This window comes from Heterodontus francisci, chromosome 18 (assembly GCF_036365525.1).
Source record: "Heterodontus francisci isolate sHetFra1 chromosome 18, sHetFra1.hap1, whole genome shotgun sequence".
NCBI classification, from domain to species: domain Eukaryota; kingdom Metazoa; phylum Chordata; class Chondrichthyes; order Heterodontiformes; family Heterodontidae; genus Heterodontus; species Heterodontus francisci.
The window spans coordinates 30,909,281-30,931,958 of NC_090388.1; the positions used below are offsets into that span (position 1 = coordinate 30,909,281).

Below are 22,678 nucleotides of genomic sequence, written 5' to 3' on the forward strand. Positions count from 1 at the left end.
GTTGATGGCAAATGTTCATCCTGGAGTTTAGTTACTAGTGGTGTACCGCAAGGATCTGTTTTGGGGCCACTGCTGTTTGTCATTTTTATAAATGACCTGGAAGAGGGTAAATTTGCGGATGACACTAAGGTCGGTGGAGTTGTGGATAGTGCCGGAGGATGTTGTAGGGTACAGAGGGACATAGATAGGCTGCAGAGCTGGGCTGAGAGATGGCAAATGGAGTTTAATGCGGAAAAGTGTGAGGTTGATTCACTTTGGAAGGAGTAACAGGAATGCAGAGTACTGGGCTAATGGGAAGATTCTTGGTAGTGTAGATGAACAGAGAGATCTTGGTGTCCAGGTGCATAAATCCCTGAAGGTTGCTACCCAGGTTAATAGGGCTGTTAAGAAGGCATATGGTGTGTTAGCTTTTATTAGTAGGGGGATCGAGTTTTGGAGCCACGAGGTCATGCTGCAGCTGTACAAAATTCTGGTGAGACCGCACCAGGAGTATTGCGTGCAGTTCTGGTCACCGCATTATAGGAAGGATGTGGAAGCTTTGGAAAGGGTGCAGAGGAGATTTACTAGGATGTTGCCTGGTATGGAGGGAAGGTCTTACGAGGAAAGGCTGAGGGACTTGAGGTTGTTTTCGTTGGAGAGGAGGAGGAGGAGAGGTGACTTAATAGAGACATATAAGATAATCAGAGGGTGGATAGTGAGAGTCTTTTTCCTCGGATGGTGATGACAAACACGAGGGGACATAGCTTTAAGTTGAGGGGTGATAGATATAGGACAGATGTTAGAGGTAGTTTCTTTACTCAGAGAGTAGTAGGGGCATGGAACGCCCTGCCTGCAACAGTAGTAGACTCTCCAACTTTAAGGGCATTTAAGTGGTCATTGGATAGACATATGGATGAAAATGGAATAGTGTAGGTCAGATGGTTTCACAGGTCGGCGCAACATCGAGGGCCAAAGGGCCTGTACTGCGCTGTAATGTTCTAATTCTAATTAATTGGATCAGATAAAGTAGGGTGGAAGGAGGCTCATATTGAGCATAAACACGAGCATAGTCCTATTGGGTCAAATGGCCTGTTTATGTGCTGTAATATCTAATTCTATGTCAGACAAAGATGACAAATGCAAACTAATAAACCCGCTGGCTTGAACAATTACCTGAATATATCTTGTAAGATCTTTGTGCTTGGATCTTCTTCCTCCAACTTTCAGTGATTATTGGCTTGTGAGTTCATACCTTTGAAATAGGAGCGTTGTGTGGAACTTGGAGACATGCAAAGGTAATATAAATACTAAGGTGGTGATGGACCTTTTGAAATGTTGCTCACAAATCCCCCCCCCCCACCCCAAAGACCTCAATTTTCTCCTTCTCTATTGAAAGCACTGGCTCACACTAGAGTCAAGTATTTATTGCGATTTTCATTGCCAATGCAGACATAGTTCCACTGTTGGCCATTCTTGGAGTTTGCAATTCATATGGACAACTTTGTATATGGGTAACATACTTTTGTGTATGTCAGGTTGAATTTCTTTGGATCCTATGGTTTGTTCTGTGGTTACTGGATACCTTCCAGTACTTAGTCAAGGTAGTCAAGGTAGCCATAATAGTGAGTGCAGGAAGACAATTTGACTATGGGAGTATTACATCCCAGCTGAGTTATGTGCATACCAGATATCCACACACATGTATTTTCCAGCAGGGACCACTGGCTAGTAAGCAGTAGCCCTGGCTGACTTATTCTATTTCTAGCCTGGGGGAGCAGAGCCCAACTGTAGTGTTCTATTTCTAACCTTGGCTGAGATCAAATAACTAGGAACACAGGAACAGGAATAGGCCATTCAGTCCTTCAAGTCGATTGTTCTAAAAACCCATCTGGTTCACTAATGTTCTTTAGGGAAGGAAATCTGCTGTTCTTACCTGGTCTGGCCTACATGTGACTCCAGATCCACAGCAATGTGGTTGACTCTTAAACACCCTCTGAAATGGCCTAGCTAGCCGCTCAGTTGAAGGGCAATTACGGATGGGCAATAAATGCTGGGCTTGCCAACGACTTCCACATCCCATGAAAGAATAAAAAAAAGCATTTACAGCTCTAATGGTGAAAGTGCACATTACCCTCAAAATATCCATTTCTATTTAAATTCATTGCTATTAGCATAAAACCACAAGTGACTTAAACAAAAAGAGATGTTTATTGCATTTAATTACATTCAATTTGGTAATAAGTGATACAACTCAGGCACTGAGTAATTACTGAGTTTAACAAATAATAGTGACCAAGTATGATTGAACACCCCAAGCACCACCCTGCATCCAATGCATCTTTTGTTTATAATACTATAAGTGTTCAGAAAGCATCTAACATGATCCAATAATATGCTCCATCATGGTCATTATTGTGTTTATGTGGCCTTTAGAACACGCTCTATTCCCATGCAAGTTATACCACACTGAGGCATGCAAAATCTCTTTTTTCTGCACGAAGGCACATTTAGTTAGATTACGAACATATGATCAAAAGATTACCAACTCAAAAGTGGAGTGGCATGAATTTTATGCACTTGTGAATTTCATTAGAGAGATTTGACAGAAGGACATTACAGTCATGTTCTTTTAGAATTTGCAATGCATGCACTTTGACAGAGGGGACGGGGGACTTGTGGAATGAATTTAGATACCAGTGCTAAATGGCATATCCAAACTACGACCATGGGCTACATGTGGCCCCAAAGCTATGACAATCTGCCTCACAAAACAATTCATTTTCTATTTGCACTCATATTTCTTGCTCATTTGTTTATCCTGTTTCAATTTCAGAGATTTAGAAACATATTGACAAATAAATCCTTAATTTGAACACCAGAGTTTGTTGGTATTGGCAGCTTCAGACATATGCAAATCAATGGGAACGTTCATTTAAGGTAATTGTGCCGATGTGGCTTCATGATATGTCCCAAGACACTCCACTCGATCTACAGAACATTTCATCAAACTTTGCCACAAAATCTTTCTGAAATAAACAAAAATGCACACATATTCAAACACAAATAGACAAAAAAATGAACATAATCTAATATAATAAACTTGCATTTTTTCAGTTTACTTGTACTCTATTTCAATACACAATAGTTGAAAGATCCAGCTTTGCAACAAATACAGTGCTACAATATGACAATTAATTCAAAAATAGTTGTAAAAATAGTTATTCTTTCAGCTGTTCAATTCCACCATGAGTAACCTAATTGGTCGATGTAGCGACAGCATCAGTAAAGTCCACAGGCTCTCAATGTTCAAACATTGTTTCTCATTTAGTGCACCTGTGGAATAAGATAAATATATTACAATATCACACACACAATTGCTTTTCAATCTTAGGTAAGTGTGACACTATTATTTACATTAAGAAATGATTTCATAGCTGCCAGTTAGCCTCCAGTGCCATACAAAGTGGTTACTATTCATGTGCAACTCTAGCAAATGAATGTGGCCAAACTATTTAGCCACAGAGGTATCACTGCTGAGCCCAATGTTGATGTCACCTGACATCCACATATAAACACACCCAGCTGGGAGGGGGGGGTCCGCTGGATAATGGTCAGGGAGTAGAAACCTTAGCTGATTTGTCCACGACTAATGCAGTGGTGCTGAAGCCAATGGTAGCATCCCCATTTTCCCCAGTTGAAATCAGGTAACTCATTTCACATAGCAGCTTGAATGCAAAGCTCAGCTACTTATTGGATAGACTTGCTGAGCCATTGAAAGAGTTGTAATTTATATATTTTTAAAATTAAAACATATATTTTTACTTTGGATGTGTCATCTCATACTTTACTGTAATAAGAACATAAATGTAAACAAAATCTAATAACCCGATGAGTCACCATAACAGCCTCTTATGACGAGAAGATGAACCCATGATGTACATTAGAATGAGTGTTTTCAAATGGACTGACTAAACTCAAATCATATTCTTGTTATTGATCTAGCTTTAATTAGGCCATTTGAGCATACCCTTAAAACAACCACATCCTTTAAAACACTTCTTCATAGATCAAAATTATACAGTATCAGACAACATATGAAGGAGTGCACAAAATCACCATATCAGATTCTAGGATTACCAACCATAAAAATTCCTAAACTAAGACAACCCTGGGAATAAAAACTCCACAAAGGTTTTTTTTTTATAAACTTGTGTACCTCCTTTTCTCTTGAAAGGGATGACTTATGCAGGGATAAGGTTTCTTCAGAATTTTGAGGAAGTAAGTAATCTTCATGCATTAGCCTGGACAAAAGCACATTACTGCTGAACCCAGTCATCTTCTCTCATGATGTTCAGACATATGTACTATCTATCAATAGCAATTTGACAGTGATCAGGAGCAAGAAGATTGACTGATGCCTTCCCTCCTGAGCTTAGGGGTACTAAAACTAATGTAGCTGCTCTAATGCTACTTTTGTTGTGTTCACTAAGATATAGAGGGAGCTTACACAAGAGGGTGCTGACAAGGATGGTAAAGCAACTATAATGCGATAATAGAATCCACAGGCTAATCAGTAGAAAAATCACCAGCTGTTGACTGTACGTGTTCTTTCTCTGTAATGGACTGCAGATTATCTCTCAAAATACTGAGTGGTGCAACACTGTTTTCATTCGTTCGGGGATGTGGGCATCGCTGGCTCGGCCAGCATTTATTGCCCATCCCTAATTGCCCTTGAGAAGGTGGTAGTGAGTTGCCTTCTTGAACCTCTGCAGTCCTTGGGGTGTAGGTACACCAACAGTGCTGTTAGGACATAACATTCTAATGATACCATAAAGTAGTTCTGTTAGGGTTAAGTTAAAGAAACCAAGAAAGAAATTGCAATTATATATCGCCTCAGGATGTCCCAAAGCACTTTACAGCCAATGAAGTACTTTTGAAGTGTAGTCACTTTTGTACTGGAATGAGACTCATTAAATTCAACTGGACTCCAAACTAATGTTGCATAGCCATCAATTGACATATGTTATTGAACTTTCACTGCCACTCCTAAGATTCGCTACTGTATGGCTTTGCACCAATGCAATTGTTGTAGCAAGATGTGCATTATGATAAAGATACTTTTATTGTGCTGTTCACCTCAGCCACAGAAATAAGAAATGAAGTCCACTTTAAACTAGTGTTGCTATTTGATAGTCAAATCATGGACCCACTCCACTTCAACCTGAAAACTTGATGAACTTTGTTTCCACCACCCTGCCTAATTTTATCCCCCCAAACATTCCTAGCCTCAACCCAAAAACCTACATGCCTCTTCACCCTACTGCAAACTTCTCACATCACATCTCCCAAACTTTGACAAGACAGCATGCACAAACTGCAGCCCAATCATTGTTATGTACTCCTAACAGAAACCGAGCTGCAATTCAACTGTCAGCAGTTCCATTTCTGGGCCTGCTACCCCAGGAGAGCTTCGCCCAAGAACCGTTGTAAACTTCCATTGATGCCTCCCCTGCACTTTAGCACAACAGTCTACCAGAAGAACAGTTTGACAATATTAGTTAGGATTTCCCCCAGTTTAGCATCTCTTTAATCATTTGAGGCCCATCTCAACTGAGCCACTGTAAGTATATGTTCCCCTACACTAAGCATTGTTTTCCACATCTAATCAGCCTTTTCCCTACCTTCCCATTCCAGCACCCAATATTAACAGTTTGGTTGTTTGAACCACCCTGCTCAACTAAGCAGGTTTTTGAAAGAGCTCCCTTCGCAGGCTACATTTTCCAAATCCTGATCAGCCTTTCCCCTACTTTCCAAATCCCTGACTCCCATCATGACCAAGCATTTTCCTCCCTCTGCCTGCCCTACTGATCACACAGTTCCCGCCACCTCTCACTCTCCGTGCTGTCTTTCCCTCTCCTCCACTCCATTCAATCCCCGCTCTCAGCTCGCACCTCCATCTTCTTTCTCTTCATCTTTTCCCTTACCACTCACAGCTCACCCTTCTCCCCTCTCTATATCCTTCTCATCCTTCCACTCTTCCCCTTTTCCTCCTCCACTTCAACTTCCCATCTCTCCCACACCCTCCTCCTGCTACCCTTTCCTCCCACCGCAAGCATCCCCTTTCTTCCCTGCTCCCTCCCATCCCTCCTCCTCCCTCTCCTTCGTATCCATTCTGCCCTTCCTACCCCAGCTCTTCCCTTCTCGTTTTCCTCTTCCACAACCTCTCGCGCCATTTCTTTCTCCATTCCTCCTCTGACCCCTTCTCCTCTCTTCCCATCTCCCACCTCTTTTGTACATCCACCACCTTCCCGCTCATCTAACCACCCCCCCCTCATTTTCCTATACGGTTTACCCACTCCCCTCCTATCCCCATTCCCTCCCAACACCCCCTTTCCAGCTCCATTCTGGTAGAGTCCAAAATAAAAATCGGTAAGCAGGTTTTGGTGAGCAGGTGCCAATTAATGGCCCTGTTAATGACTTTTCCATCAATTTTCTGATTATTAGGAGGCAGCTGATAGGGTGGTGACTGGACGGTTCGGATTTGTTCTGTTTTTTGTGGATACCTGAATAATTTTGCTCATTGTCAGGAAGATGCCAGTGTCATAGCTGCATTGCAATAGCTTGGCTAGGAGAGGCAAGTCATTATTGTCTGCATTAAGAAACAGTACATTCCATAATTTAACAACGGTAGACATTGCAGCAACAAGCAAAGGATGATCAAGAATCTCCCTAAGTAAGTAGTGATACAACTTTTTTTTAAATTTCTCTGTGGATTCTTTTATAGTAGAAATTAGGAAACTTTGATTCACCTGTATCTTGGTTGCTAACATTTGGTTCAAAGCACACTGCCGGTATCAGAAGTGGAGCCATTCTGTCTGCTTGCTTTCTCATCTGAAGGTTCATGACTATCCTAAAAAAAAATGGAGATTTAAAACATAAATAAAGTTAACAGACAAAATTGACAAAATTTGCCAGTGTGTAGTATTAACATGAAAGGGATTGCTAAGTGATGATCCCAAAGATGAGCTATTTTGGTAGAGATGTGATCCAAAACATGAATAGTGTTGATGCAGAAAATTTCGAAATTATTAAAATAAAACTTTCCAAAGTTTTAAAGCATTTCATGTATCATAATATATTGCCTAGTAATTAACTGTTGACCTATAAAAGTATATATTTGGCCAAGATTTCAAGACTGTAAACTTATTCTGAACTTTGTACAATGGCAATAAACCCCTTGATATAATTTTATAATAACTCACCCACATCTATTATTCTTTATGTATATTTCTTTTCCAAAAAGAGAAAATAATGGAAAGCAGGGACTGACATTTGTTGGTGTGGCAGGTATTGATAGCACACAATAGAGTGACAGATCCAGAGGGGGGATCAAGGGGAAACTTAAAGAAAATACATGAATTTATGCAGTGCCTTTCACAACCTCAGGGCATCCCAGAATGCTCTGCAAGCAATTAAATATTTCTGAAGCATAGTCACTGCTGTAACATAGGAAACATGGTGCACACATCAAGCTCCCACAAACAGCTATAATGATAATGACCAGATAATCTATTTTAGTGATGTCCATTGACATGCAAAGGCAAATTGAAACACAAACACCGCCCTGTAACGAAAAGCTGCCAACATATAATGAGTTCTTTTTATGTTGTCTGATGCAACATAAATGAGATGCATGGAGTCCAGTTGATTGAAGATCTCAAACTGATTTATTAAATAGCTAACAAGTATATACAGTACCGAACTAACTATTTACAGAACCTTACTCGAGGTGTTGCAGTTACAGAGTGACTCAGCCTCCGAGTCACATGGCTGCATCCTGGTACTTAGCTCATTAGCATATTAAGATCTTAAAGGGACATCACTCTTAAAGGCAATCATGCAACATCCCCCTTCTTTCCAAAGAGAAGTCTCGTATGCTAAAGGTAAAGATACATGAAATTAGGTATCAATATTATTTACACATAGATAGAGATTGTGACATTTACAAATATAGAGGCACAAAAGTTCATACATCATCTCGGTAGTTTGACAACTCTTGTTCGGGGAATTTGCATCTCATCTGGTTGCTGTTCGTTCTGAAGTTTCTCCCTCTCTGCATTCAGTTTCTGTTGCTCGGCCTTCAGCCTGCTAACATACTCTGTTGCTTTTCTCAAGATGACCACCTCTGGAGCCTTGTCATTCTTGGAAAGTTTCGGCACCTCATCTCAAAGAGCCAACAGACAATGCTTCACCTCATTCCTCCTCCTCTGCCTCTTCAGGACATTGTGTGCCCTTCACCTCTCCTCATCCTCCATGTCTGAAGGTTTGGGGCTCCAGGTCGAGGGCTTGTTGGGGGAAGAATACTTGATCTCATGGAGATACCTATATGTTCTGGCTCGTTGCAGTGCTGGCGGTTTTCTAGAGAGCAGAAGTGAAGGCTGTTCACTGTTCATTGTTGTGCTGTTGCTGGGTTTCCAGACTGCACCATTTGATGCTGGCCAGAGTCTGCGAGTGGGTTCTGATCCTTGGAGATTTCCCCTTGGCAATGTTCTCGTGGATGGTTATGATGTTGCGGTCATTATACATTGGTAGTCCTGCCACTGCTGGTCCGCTCATGTCAGCTAGGTAGAATATTTGTGGTTTCCACGCCAACTTGCTATAGCTGCATTGCATTGTTAGCATGCCACTGCAAGGGACGGGTGGCCCGTTGTATGCAGATAGCTCGTCAGCTGTCGGTTGTATCATTGATTTCCAACAACTCCGGTACATGTCTTTCAGGATTCGGACTGGTAGGATATTTGCACTAGCACCAGTGTCACTTTTGAGCCCGAGTGTATGTTTACCAGCTTTCTTTGGGCATGTGATATAAATAGTGGCGAAAGCTTCCAGTTGTTTGACTTCAGCAACATGATGTGTAAGTTTCACAGTGTGGAATGCCTGATTGAGAATTGCAACTCTGAGTCTTGTCTCAGGTCTGTTTCGCTGGTGACTTTGTGTACCGGCTTGCATTTACATAGGTCTCTGGCGCTATCCTTGCTGCTGTTGCCCTGTTCTCTGTTGGCTTGTGTTCTACTGTGACTTCTGGCTGCGTCTTTGGAGCCAGAATTCTTGCATAGGCGGGCCCAGTGTCCTTTTACACCGCACGCCTTGCACAGATCTCGAAATGTAGAACCAGCCACACTTACCACACAGCTTACTTGTTCTTTTTGACTTGGTCATGGTGCCGATACTGCTGGCTGTACCTAGCACTTGTCGGTGCTGTTGTTCACCTTCAATGGCTTCGTATTTCCTGCCATCTTCCAGCAGTTCATCAGCGCTCTGTCTTCTACCAGCTTGAGATAAGTGTTTTCTTCTTTCCCTGTTTGGGACAGTATTATTTTTTAAACTTTCTCTCTTTTAGCTGTCAGAAGGTAGTTTTTAAAAGCTGTTTCCCTGTGGTTTTCAAGCTTGGATTCTGTCTTCTCACCACCACTGCCACCATGTAACGAAAAGCTGCCAACATATGAGTTTGTTTTATGTTGTCTGATGCTAACCTCGTCAGCAGACGTGGTCTCTTCAGACTACTAGCAGATTGGATGTTCACCAAAGCTACTAATTATCACCACCTCATTCCATGACAATATGAAAGGCACAATTCAGCATCGTGGTGCCTCATCAGACCCCTTTCCTAACCTGAGTGGTGTGAAACAGGGCTGTGTTCTCGCACCTACACTGTTTGGGATCTTCTTCTCCCTGCTGCTCTCACATGCGTTCAAGTCTTCAGAAGAAGGAATTTTCCTCCACACAAGATCAGATGGCAGGTTGTTCAACCCTGCCTTTCTTAGAGCGAAGACCAAAGTACGGAAAGTCCTCATCAGGGAACTCCTCTTTGCTGACGATGCTGCATTAACATCCCACACAGAAGAGTGTCTGCAGAGACTCATCAACAGGATTGCGGCTGCCTGCAACGAATTTGGCCTAACCATCAGCCTCAAGAAAACGAACATCATGGGACAGGACGTCTGAAATGCTCCATCCATCAATATCGGCGACCACACTCTGGAAGTGGTTCAAGAGTTCACCTACCTAGGCTCAACTATCACCAGTAACCTGTCTCTCGATGCAGAAATCAATAAGCGCATGGGAAAGGCGTCTGCTGCTATGTCCAGACTGGCCAAGAGAGTGTGGGAAAATGGCGCACTGACACGGAACACAAAAGTACGAGTGTTTCAAGCCTGTGTCCTCAGTACCTTGCTCTACGGCAGTGAGACCTGGACAACGTATGTCAGCTAAGAGCGATGTCTCAACTCATTCCAGCTTCGCTGCCTCCTGAGAATCCGGGGCATCTCCAACACAGAAGTCTTCGAGGCGGCCAACATCCCCAGCATATACACCCTACTGAGCCAGCGTCGCTTGAGATGGCTTGGTCATCTAAGCCACATGGAAAATGGCAGGATCCCCAAGGACGCATTGTACAGCGAGCTCATCACTGGCATAAGACCCACCGGCCGTCCATGTCTCCACTTTAAAGACATCTGCAAACGCGACATGAAGTCCTGTGACATTGTCCACAAGTCGTGGGAGTCAGTTGCCTGTGATCGCCAGAGCTGGCAGCCAGTCATAAAGGCGGGGCTAAAGAGTGGCGAGTCGAAGAGACTTAGCAGCTGGCAGGAAAAAAGACAGAAGTGCAAGGAGAGAGCCAACTCTGTAACTGCCCCAACAACCAATTATATCTGCAGCGCCTGTGGAACAGTTCCGAAGAAGGGTCACTGACCCGAAACATTAACTCTGCTTCTCTCTCCACAGATGCTGCCAGACCTGCTGAGTATTTCCAGCATTTCTTGTTTTTATTTGAGTTTTATTCTCGTTCTTCTCTTGTTTTTGCTTTTGGACAGCAGCTGTTTATCATTCTGCCATTGACACCTCCTCCAGACACATCTTTTGTTTCTTCACTTTTTTAAAATTCATTCATGGGATGTGGGCATCGCTGGCCAGGCCAGCATTTATTGCCCATCCCTAATTGTCCTTGAGAAGGTGGTGGTGAGCTGCCTTCTTGAACAGCTGCAGTCCTTAAGGTGTAGGCACACCCAGAGTGCTGTTAGGAAGGGAGCTCCAGGATTTTGACCTGAAGACAGTGAAGGAACGGCGATATAGTTCGAAATCAGGATGGTGTATGATTTGGACGGGAACTTGCAGGTGGTGGTGTTCCCATGCATCTGCTGCCCTTGTCCTTCTAGGTGGCAGAGGTTACAAGGTTGGAAGATGCTGTCGAAGGGATATTGGTGAGTTGCTTCATTGCATCTTGTAGATGGTATATACTCCTGCCACTGTGCATCAGTGGTGGAGGGAGTGAACGTTGAAGATAGTGAATGGGGTGCCAATCATGCGGGTTGCTTTGTCCTGGTTAATGTCGAGCTTCTTGGTTGGATCTGCAACCATCCAGAAAAGTGGTAAGTAGTCCATCGCAATCCTGACTTGTGCCTTGTAGATGGTGGACAGGCACAGCAGAGACAAAAGGTGATTTATTCGCCACGGAATTCCCAGTCTCTGACCTGCTCTCGTAGCCACAGTATTTATGTGGCTGGTCCAGTTCAGTTTCTGGTCAATGGTAACCCCCAGGATGTTGATAGTGGGGGATTCAGTGATGGTAATGCCATTGAACATCAAGGGGAGATAGTTAAATTTTCTCTTGTTTGAGATGGTCATTGCCTGGCACTTGTGTGGTACAAATGTTACTTGCCACTTGTCAGCCCAAGCCTGAATGTTGTCCAGGTCTTGCTGCATATGGACACGAGCTACTTCAGTATCTGAAGAGTCGCAAATGGTGCTGAACATTATGCAATCATCAGTGAACATCCCCACTTCTGACCTTATGATGGAGGGAAGGTCATTGATGAAGCAGCTGAAGATAGTTGGGCCTAGGACACTACCCTGAGAAACTCCTGCAGTGATGTCCTGGGACTGAGATGATTGACCTCCAATAACCATTTTCCTTTGTGCTAGGTATGACTCCAACCAGCGGAGAATTTTTTCCCGATTCCCAATGACTCCAGTTTTACGAGGGCTCCTTGATGCCATACTCGGTCAAATGCTGCCTTGCTGCCAAGGGCAGTCACTCTAACCTCACCTCTGGAGTTCAGCTCCTCTGTCCACGTTTGGACAAAGACTATAATGACGTCAGGAGCTGAGTGGCCCTGGCAGAACCCAAGCTGAGCGTCAGTGAGCAAGCTATTGCTCAGCAAGTGTTGCTTGACAGCACTGTGAATGACCCTTTCCATCACTTTGCTGATGATCGAGAGTAGACTGATAGGGCAGTAATTGGCCAGGTTGGATTAGTCCTGCTTTGTATGCACAGGGACATTTCTGGACAATTTTCCACATTGCCAGGTAGATGCCAGTGTTGTAGCTGTACTGGAACAGCTTGGCTAGGTGTGCGGCTAGTTCTGGAGCACAAGTCTTCACTACCATTGCCGGAACGTTATCAGGACCCAGTATCTGGTGCCTTCAGCCATTTCCTGATATCACATGAAGTGAATGGGATTGGCTGAAGATTGGCATCTGTGATGCTGGGGGGATCTCAGGAAGAGGCCAAGATGGATCATTCACTCGGCTGTTCTGGCTGAAGATGGATGCAAATGCTTCAGCCTTGTCTTTTGCACTGATGTGCTGGACTCACCCATTGTTGAGGATGGGGATATTTGTGGAGCCTCCTCCCGTTAGTTGTTTAATTATCCACCACTATTCACAACCAGATGTGGCAGGACTACAGAGCTTAGATCTGATCTGTTGGTTGTGGGATTGCATAGTCCTGTCTGTCGCATGTCTAACACATGGCCCATTACCATTCCCTTTGGCCCTGCACCATCAACTCATTTGTCATTTAACCTCTCCTGTCTTCTAACCTATCCCTTTTGTTCTTTTTCCACCCTTCCCCTTTCATTTGCTTAAAACCCATCACATTTCTAACTTTTTTCCAGTTCTGATGAAAGATTATCAGCCTGAAATGATAACTCTGTTTCTCTCTCCACAGATGCTGCCAGACCTGCTGAGTATTTCCTGCAGTTTCTGTTTTGATTTCAGATTTCAGGCATCCGCAGTATTTTACTGCTGTATTAGAATTTTAAGACTGTTTTGCAAAGGTGCAAAATCAAAGAACAAAGAACAGTACAGCACAGGAACAGGCCATTCGGCTCCCCAAGCCTGCATCAATCTTGATGCTGGTCTAAACTAAAACCTTCTGCACTTCCGGGGACCGTATTCCTCTATTCCCATCCTATTCATGTATTTGTCAAGATGCTTCTTAAACGTCGCTATCGTACCTGCTTCCACCACCTCCCCCGGCAGCAAGTTCCAGTCACTCACGACCCTCTGTGTAAAGAACTTGCCATGCACATCACCTCTAAACTTTGCCTCTCACACCTTAAACCTATGTCCCCTAGTAACTGAGTCTTACACCCTGGGAAAAAGCTTCTGACTATCCACTCTGTCCATGCCACTCGTAACTTTGTAAACCTCTATCATGTCGCCCCTCCACCTCCATCGTTCCAGTGAAAACAATCCGAGTTTATCCAACCTCTCCTCATAGCTAATAATCACAACAAAGGAGATTGGGATTGAGCAGACGTATAGGAGTTGATTTGGTGGCTCATGGAGAAAATTATCAGTACAGACTTAATGAAACAAATGGCCTCTTTCTGTGTGCAATATTGTTTGATCCTAAGTAATAGAATGTTAAAATCTTCAAGAAGTATTATTTGAGAAAGCTGTAAAGAACAAAACTACAGTAAAATGGGATGTGCTTACTGATACTTTTTTTTGCCAGTTCTTTTCTTTTCCTCTCTCCTAAAGATGCCAACTCTTCCAAGGGTTATTCCATATGCACTAACTGCCCTTTGGTATCATGTTATATTAAGCTATTCCTAATGTGGGAGCCAAAACAGCAAGTGTTGACAGGCTGTGCAATCTTGGAGGAGATCAAAGCCAAGCCCAATCTATCCTAGTCCAAAGTACATACATGCACACTTTTCACCAGGAACTGCTGGACAGCTATCAATAGCAAAGAACCCTGGCTGACTTTTCCCTTTCTTGGTTCACAGGGGAAATGTGTCCAATTCTAACATCATAATTGCTGCCCTGGCTGAGGTCAGCTAATATCAGAAATTGGAAACTTTTATCCCGTATTAGGCGATGCCTTTACTCACCGGCCTTTTAGAAGAGGTTTATTTCAATCTTTTTTTTAGGGTCTAACAGTTTTGGCCATCCTCAGTTTGGTAATAAATTTTACATGTCAAATATACATTGCCAACAAATTTTACTTACTTTTACTTCTCCATTAGGATCTAAAGATGACTCTTCCACATCATTACGATCCTCACTGGGATCATACGAGTAAATCGGCACAAGTTTGTTGCGTAGCTTTTCTAACCTTTGAAACAAAGTAAAGGCCTTTTAACACAATTACTGAAACAAAAAAAACTTACAGAAGAAAATATTCAATAAATATATAGCCTATCATTATTATACCCTCTCAGTTAAGGCACTCTCTCTTGAGCAAGACTACTGAACCTTGGATCATTATTCTTTCATGTTACCTTCATCTTAGGACACACCTTGTCAAAACACTTAGTTCCTGCATGCATTCAAATGATAGGTAAGCAATAGCTTTTAACCTTTGCATTCTCCAATAGTTTTATGTAAAACCTATTTTATTAGCTGTAAAGCAGTTATTTAGTGAGACATTTTATTCAGATCCAAACATAGGTATCTTTGTTGAAGAAAATACACACTAATCAGTCTAATTGTTCTCTGCAGACTTTGAAATAATTTGTTCATGGCCTTTGAAGGTAGAGGGAGAGCTAACAGGGTCAGTTGGCTCAATCGGTTCACATTCTCATATCAGTACCACCAAAAACAGATTATCTGGTCATTCATTCATTTGTTGTTTGTGCACTAATTAGCCACCAGATTTGCTTACATAGCAATGGTGACTGCACTTTACAAATAATCCACTGGCTGTAAAATACTTTATGACATCCTGAGGATGTGGTAAGACACTATATAAATACAAGTTTGTTCTTTCTATTGGGGACACTACATCTGTTAACTTTGCCCAAGTAATTTTCCAGCATTGAGGGGACATATGGGTATTTATCTTGCCATCCCTCTATATTTAATGCTTTGGAGTAGGATCACATTATCCTATTGCTGCTATTTCTCCCTCCACTTCACTTGAAGTACTGCATTGACAGAGAAGCAGAGATGACCTCTCTTAAAATCCTGCTCTGTGATTTTTTTGCACTTCCAGTTCTAAAATTTAAGGTGAGCTGACCTCATATTATTGTGTGCAGTCATCTCATTTCACAGTAAGAACAAGCAATGCCAGAGGAGTAGCAGTCCTCTGTTACTGTATTGGGACTGCACAGTGCAATATATTCAATATTCTACTGGGAATAAAAATGTAGAAAATGATGTGATTAGAACTGATTTCCATATACAAAAAGGTTCATTACAATGTAGTCTTCTAATAAATCAATTGCTCTATGTGCCCATTACAGTGTATAGAGGTGCACCTTTCAGAGCTATATCATTCCCTAGGCATACCTAATATGTAATTACACTCCCACTAAGCATGATGTAATTAGCTTGTGTATTAGTCATTTACAGTATAAGGGAGAAATTTTTGTAGTATACCAAATACACAATTTTGTTTTTCATCATTTTAGCATGATTCAGGCAATACAAAAATGGACACATTAGTTTTGAAACATTAGCGATAATTTAGAAAGGCTTATACAAAAGCTCCTCATTCACATTTTATTCTCACTTACTCTGATGCTTGTGAAAAGTATGGGGAGAATATTATTACCAACAGACTTATTGGGATAAATCTGCTGTCCTTCCAGATCCTGAATGCAGTTCAAAATAAGTTCAACTCCTTTCGTGCAAGAACAAAGAATATTTGGGGTCTAAGAATACAAAATGCATGCACTCACAACAACATCTTTGGGTCTGTACTTCCTTTTACATAAAATTTCTATGTTCTTCCCCATTTTCCTCTCCATCCAATTTACACCTCAATGCCACTCTTTCGCCTAAGAACTGCACTTGTGTAGGACAGAAAGTGAATTAATACCATCAAAATTATTAGACAAAACCATGTGGGAAAACCTAAATACAATCATTTAAGACTCCTAGCTGAAGGTTCAAAGACTTAGGCTGTAATTCTATGCCCCCACCTCACCCCACCCCAGGAGTAGACTAGGTGGTTGCGGGTGTGGGAGGGCGTAAAATCGGTTGGGATGACGGTTGTGCTGTGCCTATCGCCTACCCCCTTCACTTAAGGGCCTCTTTCTGCTGGTACTTTACCAGCAGCAGATGGGCACTTCACCACCTGGCAGCCTCTTTGCAGGCTGGGGAGGGGGGCACTTCTGATTGGGCACCCTGTGCCTCATGGAGGGCCCTCACCCCGCAGCATGGGCTGCACCCACTGGAACATCGTCCCCATGCCCTCTCAATCAACCCCACCCACCTTGCCGGGGCCTGGCTGATTGGCCCCGGCGAGACCCGACCCCACTTACCTTTTTCTCTGACTCCATCGCTGACTGGCTCCGGGGCCTGCTGCAGTCCCAGCAATGGTCACCGCTTCCTGTGGTGCTGCTAGGACTGAAAGGCTGCCAGCCCTCTGATTGGCTGGCAGTTCTTGGAGGCGGGACATCCTGCTTCAGAGGGATGAAAGCTATGACCGTAGGCAATTAATTTCCTGAGCTACGCAAAATGCGGTCGTGGCTTCCAGGGCAGGTGGTGGCAGGGATGGCCACTGGTTTTCCAGCTGGTGGGCAAGGCCACTGCCTCCGAGTGAAATTCTGGCCTTAGCCTATTAACCTTAGGTACCAAACTCCTTTGTATTTTATTTTAAAATCTTCCGAAGTTTTATATAACTTCACGGCACTATTCATACCCAGAGTGATGGAAGGGGTCATTGACAGTGCTATTAAGCGGCACTTGCTCAGCGATAACCTGCTCACTGATGCTCAGTTTGGGTTCCACCAGGGCCACACAGCTCCTGACCTAATTACAGACTTGGTCTAAACATGGACAAAAGAGCTGAACTCCAGAGGTGAGGTGACTGCATGGATATCAAAACAGCATTTGACCGAGTATGGCCTCAACAAGCCCTAGCAAAACTGGAGTCAATGGAAATCAGGGGGAAACTCTCCGCTGGTTTGAGTCATACCTAGCACAAAGGAAGACGGTTGTGGTTGTTGGAGGTCAATCATCTCAGTCCCAGGACATCACTACAGGAGTTCCTCAGGGTAGTGTCCTAGGCCCAACCATCTTCAGCTGCTTCATCAATGACCTTCCCTCCATCCTAAGGTCAGAAGTGGGAATATTTGCTGATGCTTGCACAATGGTCAGCACCATTCGCGACTCCTCAGATACTGCAACAGTCTGTGTCCATATGCAGCAAGACCTGGTCAACATCCAGGCTTGGGCTGTTAAGTGGTAAGTAACATTCATGTCACATAAGTGCCAGGCAATGACCATCTCTAAACAAGAGAGAAACTAATCATCTCCCCTTGACGTTCAATGGCATAACCATCGCTGAATCTCCCACTAACAGCATCCTGGGGGTCACCATTGCACAGAAACGGAACTGGATCAGTCACATAAGTGCAAGTCACGTCAGAGGCTGGGAATTCTGCAGTGAGTAACTCACCTCCTGACTGCCCAATGCCTGTCCACCATCTACAAGGCACAAATCAGGAGTGTGATGGAATATTCTCTACTTGCCTGGATGGGTGCAGCTCCAACAACACTCAAGCAGCTCAACACCACCCAGGACAAAGCAGCCTGCTTGATTGGCACCCCATCCACCATCTTCAACATTCACTCCCTCCACCACTGATGCACAGTCGCAGCAGTGTGTACCATCTACAAAATGCACTGCAGCAACTCACCAAGGCATCTTCGACAGCACCTTCCAAACCTGCGACCACTACCACCTAGAAGAACAAGGGCAGCAGATGCATGAGAACACCACCAAGTTCTCCTCCAAGTCACACATCATCCTGACTTGGTAGTATACTGTCGCTGGCTCAAAATCCTGGAATTCCCTTCTTAACTGCACTCTGGGTCATGGCAAATGGAGTGTGTAAGGGTAGGCATTTTGGAGTTCCTAAAAATAATATAGTATAAGAAATTGAATCAGGTATAGACCATATGACCTATCGAGCCAGCTCCACCATTCAATAGTATAATGGCTGTGCTTCTACATCAGCTCCAATTTCCTGCCATATCCCCGTAATCACAAGGACTGCAGTGGTTCAAGAAGGCAGCTCACCACCACCTTCTCAAGGGCAATTAGGGATGGGCAATAACTGCTGGCCTAGCCTGCGATGCCCACATCCCATAAACAAATAAAAAGAATACATTCTTTCATTTGTTCCTTCCAATTTTCTCCCTTTGCTTCTTCCTCCTCATCTGAAGTCACTAATTTATACTGGGACATTATTCATAAACACGACAAGTTAAATATCTTCATGCATGTGAAAAGATAATGGATATCAGTGGGTTAATTTAGTTGTTGGGACATCATAGCCTACAAAGATCCTGCCTTTACTGAGCATCCACACAAGTTGATTATCCAGCAGGAGTCAGTGGAGAAGCAGAAACTTTGGCTGATGTTTTTCCTACTTATTCCAGTGAAGCCAAGACCAACTGTAGCACTCCAACTGCTGCCAGTTGAGGTTGCCTGACTCAGCACAGACCAGGAATCATAGCTAGTCTTTACGATTCAATTTATTTGGCTTAGTTAGTACCACTCTTTCCTGATTCTGAGGAACAGAAGTTGAAACTCCACTTCAGTACATAACCTAGGCTGGCACTCCACATTATTGAGGCAATATTGTGCCATCAAACGTGCTGTCCGTTAGATGAGAGATTAAATGGAAGCCCTCTCTGCTTGCATGTAGAAGATCTCATGGTACCACTTCATGAGGAGCAAGGAATTCTCACAATATCCTGACCAACAATACTCCTTCAGCCAGCTTTACATGAAAGAGAATTAACTGGTCGCTAGCTTCATTGCTGTTTGTGAAACTATACTTTGGGCAAATTGACTGCTAGATTTGTTTGCATAACAATAAAGGTACTTCAAAAATATACTATCTCATTGAAAGGTAGATATTGAGAGGCTGTTTCTCCTGACTGGATAGTCTAGAACTATGGGATACAGTCTCAGGTTAAGGTGTCGGCCTTTTAGCACTGAGATGAGGAAATATTCTTTCACTCGGAGGTTTGTGAATCTTTGGAATTCTCTACCCCAGAGAGCGGTGGATGCTCAATCGATGAATATATTCAAGATTGATATTGACAGATGTTTGGACACTAGGGAATCAAGGAATTACGGTGATATGGCAGGAAATTAGAGCTGATGTAGAAGCTCAGCCATTATACTATTGAATGGTGGAGCAGGCTCGATGGGTCATTTGGTCTATGCCTGATTCAATTTCTTATCCTATATTCTCATTTTTAAGAACTCCAAAATGCCTACCCTTACTCCCTCCATTTGCCATGACTCCTTAATAGCTGATTTGCTCAACCAATGCTTTGCATCCATTTATGATGACCTGGTCCCTGGCAGGTTGTACTGCCTGATACTGACCTCCATCTCTGCTCCCTTGAATCCAAGGGACACAAACTTGAGTGTACCTGAAATACTTAGCCATCCATCAGTACATCTGACTTGATCACATCAACTTTCACAAGGCCTCATTCTCCTTTACTGAAACAGTACATTATTCTAGAGGGACCAGATAACCCTGGATCCTTTTCCACCTTATCAATGCTTCCTCTACCCCCTCCACTGTCTTTAACAAGTGCAAGGAACTTAAGAATTTCTTTATCATTAAGAGGGAAATATATGGTCTTTGTGATGATGGTCTTTGAGGATATGGGGTTGGAAACTAGGGGTCGAATAGTCTGGTTCAGCCTAAGATAGTGACTGGGTAGTGGGAAGGTGTTTCTGGCCTGGGTTCAGAATTAAGGGTCAACCAAGACTGCATGTCAGATAAGCAGTCTGCCAGCACAGAAGCAGTGAAGGAAAGGTGTGGAGAGTTAAGAGTTGGTATTAGCAGGATATGTGTGGAAGCTGTCTCTACTCAACCCCTTACATCTCTGCTTCCCTTCCTCACCAAGCTAAATCTCTCCCAATTCATCGTCCTACTTCAGCTGATATTTCCCATCTCTCTTCAGTTTCTCAACTCCTCCCATGTTCTCTCCAAGCTCATTTCATCTACAAGACTGACCCCCTGGTCTTTAACCGCATTCTCATTGAACTGCTGACTGCTCAACTTCTTTTCCTTGCTCCCATACTAGCTAAATAGTTTAACTTCCTCAGACACGTCGTCCTCCCTTTCAAAACTATCGTCATAACCTCTCTAAAAATCCTACCTCTTTTCCTCTCTCCTTACTAGAACCACCCATCTCTGATCCCCCTCCCTCATCAAAGTCCTTGACTGTGTTGTCACCAACCAGATGTATGCCCATACTTGATGCAACTCCATGTCTGGATCCCACTCTTCTCACAGCACTGACAATGCCTTAACTAAGATCACAAATGACATTCTGTACTGTGGTCAGAGTACATTACCCCTCCTTAAATTTGGGGGCAGTCCCTCCATGGGGCACAGGGTGCCCGATCATGAGGGTCCCCCACTCCCCACCCTGCAAGAAGGCCACCAGGTTTTACCTAGCGGCATTCTGGGGGCCTTTGGTAAAATACCAGTGGCGGCGGGAGGAAGTAAAGGCCTGCTATCCGACCTGAACCTGACGACATGTGTCGGGTTTGGGTCAATTTGGGCCCCTCTCCCGGGTCCGGTTTCCGGGCTCGGGTCGGGTTGTGCCGGACACACACGGTACGTGCTCTGCCGGTAAGCATTAAAAACAAAAAAAAAAAAAAACTTAGCTGAGCCGGGAGTCTGGGACAAAGCTGAGTCTGCGCAGTAAGCGAGTGATGTCACTATGACATCATCACGCATGCGCTGCAGCTTCGTGGAGCTTCCCAGTTGGAAGGTAAGTAAAGGGATGGTTGGGTCGGGCTCGAGGTGAAATTGGAGGGACTCGGGCCGGGTCCGCTGAGGATCGGTCGGGCTTTTTCCCGACCTGAGCAGGCCTTTAGGAGGAAGCCCTTAAGTGGCAGTTAATTGGGCACTTAAGGGCCTTGATTGGCCTGGGGCAGGGGTGGGCTGTTTCTCACCGCCGCCCCGCGTAAAATTGCAGCAGGGACGGGAATGCATCGGGAATGGCACCCACCCCCCCGCCCCCCCAACAACCAGCTTGCTCATGTGGCGGAGGAACCATTAAATTCCGGCCAATTACTTCAATGTTCTAGGGACCAAGCTCCTGTCCTCCACCCTCAGTAAATTTCAGCCGATTCAAAGTTCTGCTGGCTATATCCTATCTCATACAAAGTCCAGCTTACCCATCTGATCTACGTTGACTGCCAATCCTGTCAATGCTTCATCTTTGAGCTTAAATCCTTCCCTACCTCTGCTTCCAGGCTTAACATACTTCCCCAAACTCTGTTTGTCTCACTCCAGCCTCTTATGCAACCCTCTGGTCACCCCAATATTGGTGGCTGTGCTTTCAGATGCCCAATTTCTACAATCTGGAATTCCCCAAATCAACAGCTCTGCTTTACCATCTCCCTCTCCACCTTTAAAACCCTCTTTAAAATCCAACTCTTTGTCCAAGATTTTGGTAACCCCCTCCTAACCTTTTGTTCTTTACTTTGGTGTCTGTTTTTCTTATGCCTCTATGAAATGCCGTGGGATATTCTTCTATGTTAAAGGTGCTATATAAATACAAGTTCTTAAAGCTTTCTGGGAAGCATACAGAACCTTTTAAAAATGAAACAAGTGTGTTTATTTGCAGATATTACATTTTCACAAAGGAAAATAGAATAATGATTTGAATATGCATTGTATCAAATATAGTGAATATCAGTGAATATTTACATCAAACAAAGCAGGCCAGAAAATAAAGTGCTAGTGTAATTGCAATGCAGTTACATAATAACATGCGATCTTCCTGTATTAGCTAAAAATATATTTAGGTTTCCTGAGCAAAGTCTCTGGCCAAATCCTGCACATTTTTCCTATACTTGAAGAAAGTATATGCCAGATGGCAGCAGTATGGAACTGTGACCCTCAAAAGGTGTCATGAAAAGAGCAATATCAGTACAACTCTATATTTAGTTTAATGTTTTGCCTATGTCACTTTTCAATATTAATAAATGACATGGGAGCAGGGAATGACAAATGCTGGAATTAAAAGGGCTGTTCCTCATTCTTTTCCCCGCAATGCAGTAGAAATATTTAGCAAATCATTTTTCACATTAATATTTAGCTAAAGGTCAGGTGTTAAAACCTGTTACTGTACTGATATTTGGTGGTGCTACCTATGACTGGTCAATTCTGAGTGCTAGGCGGCAATTAAGTGACTTGGCCTTGAGGAGGTAACAGCAGCTTCAGGAAGATGAGCACCTATAGTTGGGTAATGGGGCCTTTTATGGAGGAAACAGCATCAAAAAAGTGGATGAGCTAATCCTTGAATTAGTTAATGACATCCCCAACCTGCAATCTGTGATGGAGCTGCAGTACAGAACAAATCAATGAAGGAGCAAGTACACATAGTCCAAAACACAACACCAGGGTCCCTG

At 43.5% G+C, this 22,678-nt stretch overlaps 1 protein-coding gene across 4 annotated transcripts in view; it reads right to left on the reverse strand.

The window, feature by feature from the left end:
- Positions 1-2,193: 2,193 nt before the first annotated feature.
- Positions 2,194-22,678, reverse strand: part of LOC137379835 (small integral membrane protein 29-like) — a 113,341-nt gene continuing 92,856 nt past the window's right edge. For all 4 annotated transcript variants that reach the window (XM_068051221.1, XM_068051218.1, XM_068051219.1 and 1 more), the window contains 3 exons: positions 14,278-14,383; positions 6,789-6,889; positions 2,194-3,312 (listed from right to left, as the gene is read on the reverse strand). In XM_068051221.1, the coding sequence (XP_067907322.1) occupies positions 6,815-6,889; positions 14,278-14,383 (181 nt within the window). In that variant the 3' untranslated portion in view covers positions 2,194-3,312; positions 6,789-6,814. The remainder of the gene's footprint in view (positions 3,313-6,788; positions 6,890-14,277; positions 14,384-22,678) is intronic.